Source organism: Homalodisca vitripennis, chromosome 8 (genome assembly GCF_021130785.1).
Source record: "Homalodisca vitripennis isolate AUS2020 chromosome 8, UT_GWSS_2.1, whole genome shotgun sequence".
NCBI classification, from domain to species: domain Eukaryota; kingdom Metazoa; phylum Arthropoda; class Insecta; order Hemiptera; family Cicadellidae; genus Homalodisca; species Homalodisca vitripennis.
The window spans coordinates 128,608,543-128,612,124 of record NC_060214.1 but is presented as its reverse complement, the minus strand read 5'-3'; the positions used below and the strand labels follow the sequence as shown (position 1 = coordinate 128,612,124).

Genomic DNA, 3,582 nt, shown 5'->3' with positions numbered 1-3,582 from the left:
TATGCTAACAATTATATTAACTATTGATGTGATGTAACGACACTGCTCTCCTGTCACTCACCGATTTACGTTTACGTAATCCTGATTTGCTCTTGCTTAGTAATGCTAGTTTGGTTAAGTGTACGCTGCAGGGAGGGTCAAGTTAAATCTATATCTTGGTTTAAAGTGCACTGTGCAATTTTGTCGTGTAATACGGTTCATGTTCTGTTTGTGTAGCTATGCTTTGTTGACAAGTTCATAATTTTCTTTTTTCGAAGGTCTGTAATTGAAAGCTATGGCCTTGAGTGTACTGAAGCATACAGTTCAGTTAACCTTAAAATCTATTGGTTATAGTTCAATTCAGTGCAGATTTATTTCAGTAACTTCATGCAAATTTAGTGTTAGAAGTAAGTTTTATTAATGAATAAAAATAAAATTACAATGTAGTAATATTTATAATACTAAATGATGTCATAAAAAAGTAACATTTTAATTATATATAATCTAATATGAGCTGTCATAACTTGCATTGAAATCATTTATTGTTTATTATTATGCCTGTTAGTCAAAATCAGCTGTTAATTACCTCAGTGTAACTTTATAAATAATAGTCTAACTGTCATGAGAGTGATTATATAAAGCTTGAATTAGTGCACTATATTTTTCATTGCAAAACATGATATTTCCAAAAACATCATTAATGAGAGTTAAATTGGAAATTATATTATTTAGGTACATGTACAGTTACATAAGAAATGGTCGGCCTTATTGTTAATACCTGTGTCAGTGTTATACATTTCCACATAGCCTATTCTTGATATAGTCTAAATTATCATAAGGATGGGTCTATACTCATATTGGGTTGTTTTATCAAATGTTTCAATTGTTTTTATCAAAATAATGAAGAATTTGATATTACAATTGATTCAACTTAACATATAATATCAATTTGTTAATTATTATAGTAATGTTTAATGTAAACCATACAAAACAAAAAGTAAGTCATTTTTAATTTGTAAATGGTGATGAATTTGAGGAAATTGTGTGAGATAAACAATTGAAAGTTTTTAGCCAACAGTCAAGAGAAGTTTTGAAGAGTAGAATTCTGACAGACAGGATTTTTCCGGACATTTGCCATCGTTCAGTAAAACAAAAAAATCAGTACACTACGTTTCGATATCTGCAATCTGATCTCTTCTGGTAAATAACTAACCTAACACATAATTACAAACTAGGTTAAAGTTGACAAATCATACCAGAGCATTGTGACATGCCTAACTCAGGAATCACAACCACCATGTTGTGTGTCAACTTCACCAACTCCAAAACATGCACTTAATAAAAAACTAAAAACAACACTAATTATTAAAACTGAACTACATAATACAGGTGGTTGTGATTCCTGACATCTAGGGGTGTTACAATGCTCTGATATGATTTGTTTATTTTAACCTAGTTTGTAATTATGTGTTAGGTTAGTTATTTACCTGAAGAAGAGATCAAATTGCATATCTCGAAACGTAGTGTTACTGATATTTAGTTTCACTGAACGATAAAAATAAACTTTAAACAAAGAATCTGACAGACAGTCTAGCAGACCATCTTTGTGATTTTCTGTATTGCAGGGAAGTGCGCCTGTCTGGGAAGAATCCTTTCATCCATATCACAAAAGCGGTTCTATCTGGACAAACTATAAATACTAAAACATTTCTATAATATATAGGTCGAGGCAAAAATTGATTTTGTTATTGATACATTTTTTTGTTAATTATCATATAATATTGGTTGGATAGTAAAAATCAACGAGTATAGTCCCCGATTATGATCTAGGCTTTAGTTTGATAGACCTAGTATATGTTCAGAAAATTAGGGGTGGAGTACGATAAGTTTATTGTTTATTTATTATTGTTTATTGACATTCTTTTGTACATTATCATAGAGATAAGAATAAGGGTCATAAAAATACATGTTAAAATTCAGTGGTTAGGCATTGTCAGTCCATTGATAAAATTCATCAAGTTGGTAGAAAGGATGTTCTTGTAGCCAGCACTTCAGGAGATGTCCAAACTGCAGCCTGCTGGTCTTCTTCAGGTCCTCTGGAAGGGCATTCCATAACTTGGCTCCAGTGTAGGTTGGTTTCCTTTCTGTGGCTGTCAGTCTGTGTATAGGGAGCTGGTAGCTAGAGGCATGTCTGGTGTTGTAGCTGTGAATTTAGGCACCGGTTCTTGCTGCTTCGGGTGACTTGAGGTGGAGAAAAGAGACTGCTTCCAGAATGTAAAGATTCACTACAGTGAGTATTTTCAACTCTGCAAAGGCTTGACGACAGGATTCTTTAGGCTGGAGACCCTTTAGAACCCTGATTGCTCTTTTTTGGTGGACAAGGAGCCGCTGCAAGTTGCTTGTTATAGTGCCTCCCCATGCCGCAATCCCGTACCGGAGGTTAGATTCATAGAGGGCGTAGTAAGCTATCTTTGCTGTTGCTGTGTCACTAATATTTTTTATTCTGCGGATTACATACAGTGCTGTGCTGAGCTTCTTGCAAAGGGAATCTACGTGGTCAGTCCAAGCAAGACGGTCATCAATTAATATACCCAGGTACTTTGAAGTAGTAATTTCCTCCAGATTTGGTAGCCTCCCTGTTGTTTCTTTGTGTCTTCCTAGGACCAGCTGCTTTGTTTTATTCTCATTTATAACAAGATCATTTCCTTGGCTGTATTGTATTGCCATATTTAGTGCGGTGTATGCTGCTATTTCAAGTTGTTCAGGTTCTTTTTGACCAAGGAGGAGGACCGTATCGTCAGCATACATCAGTGTATGGCTATAGTCTTGCATGTAGCTAGGGAAGTCATTTGTGTATAAAATAAACAAAATAGGCCCAAGTACAGATCCTTGTGGTACACCGCGATTAATGATCTGTGGAAGTGATTTTATCAGTTGTGTTAATCCGTTGCTGGTGTGGTTTATTTCGACAATTTGTCTTTGTTCTGTTAGGTAGCTTTTTATCCAGTTGTATGATTGTCCTTTCACTCCAAGATTTGTCAAAAGATGTGTATGGCTAAGGCAGTCGAAGGCCTTAGAGTAGTCGAGCAGGATAGTAGTAACTGTGTTGCCTTCTTCCAGTTGATCTGTTAGGAATTCGACAAGGCTAATAAGTGCTGTTGTTGTTGATCTTCCAATCTGAAAACCGTGTTGTTGTGATGTAAGCAGTTGGTTGATTGACAAGTGTTGTAGGAATCTGCTCAAAAATAATTTTTCCATAACTTTAGAAAAAGTTGGTATTAGTGATATCGGCCGATAGTTAGCAAGTTGTTTGGTGTTTCCTTGTTTGAGCTTTGGATAAACTTTAGATATTTTTAAAGCAAATGGAAATGTTCCAGAAGTGAAAGATTTGTTAATGACATTCACTAGAGGACCAACTATTTCTTCTTTACATATTTTCAACAATTTTGTAGAGACACTGTCATATCCAGCTGAGGTTTTGGTTTTCAATGATCGGATTAGTTTGTCTACCTCTTCTAGGGATGTCGGTTGTAGTATTAAATTTGGAATATCTGGATTTGCATCTGATAGTATTTTTTGAACACTGTCTTGGTTTTGATGTAT

The 3,582-nt window shown here is 34.8% G+C and overlaps 1 protein-coding gene across 6 annotated transcripts in view; it reads left to right on the top strand.

The window, feature by feature from the left end:
- Window positions 1-3,582, top strand: part of LOC124368390 (thioredoxin reductase 1, mitochondrial) — a 76,780-nt gene that overhangs the window by 16,331 nt on the left and 56,867 nt on the right. The window contains exon 1 of one of the 6 annotated variants that reach the window (XM_046825690.1): window positions 248-386. The exons of the other annotated variants lie outside the window; for them this stretch is intronic. Coding sequence (XP_046681646.1) covers window positions 275-386 — 112 coding nt within the window. The 5' untranslated portion in view covers window positions 248-274. Of the gene's footprint in view, window positions 1-247; window positions 387-3,582 lie in introns of those variants that run through there. 6 annotated transcript variants of the gene reach the window in all.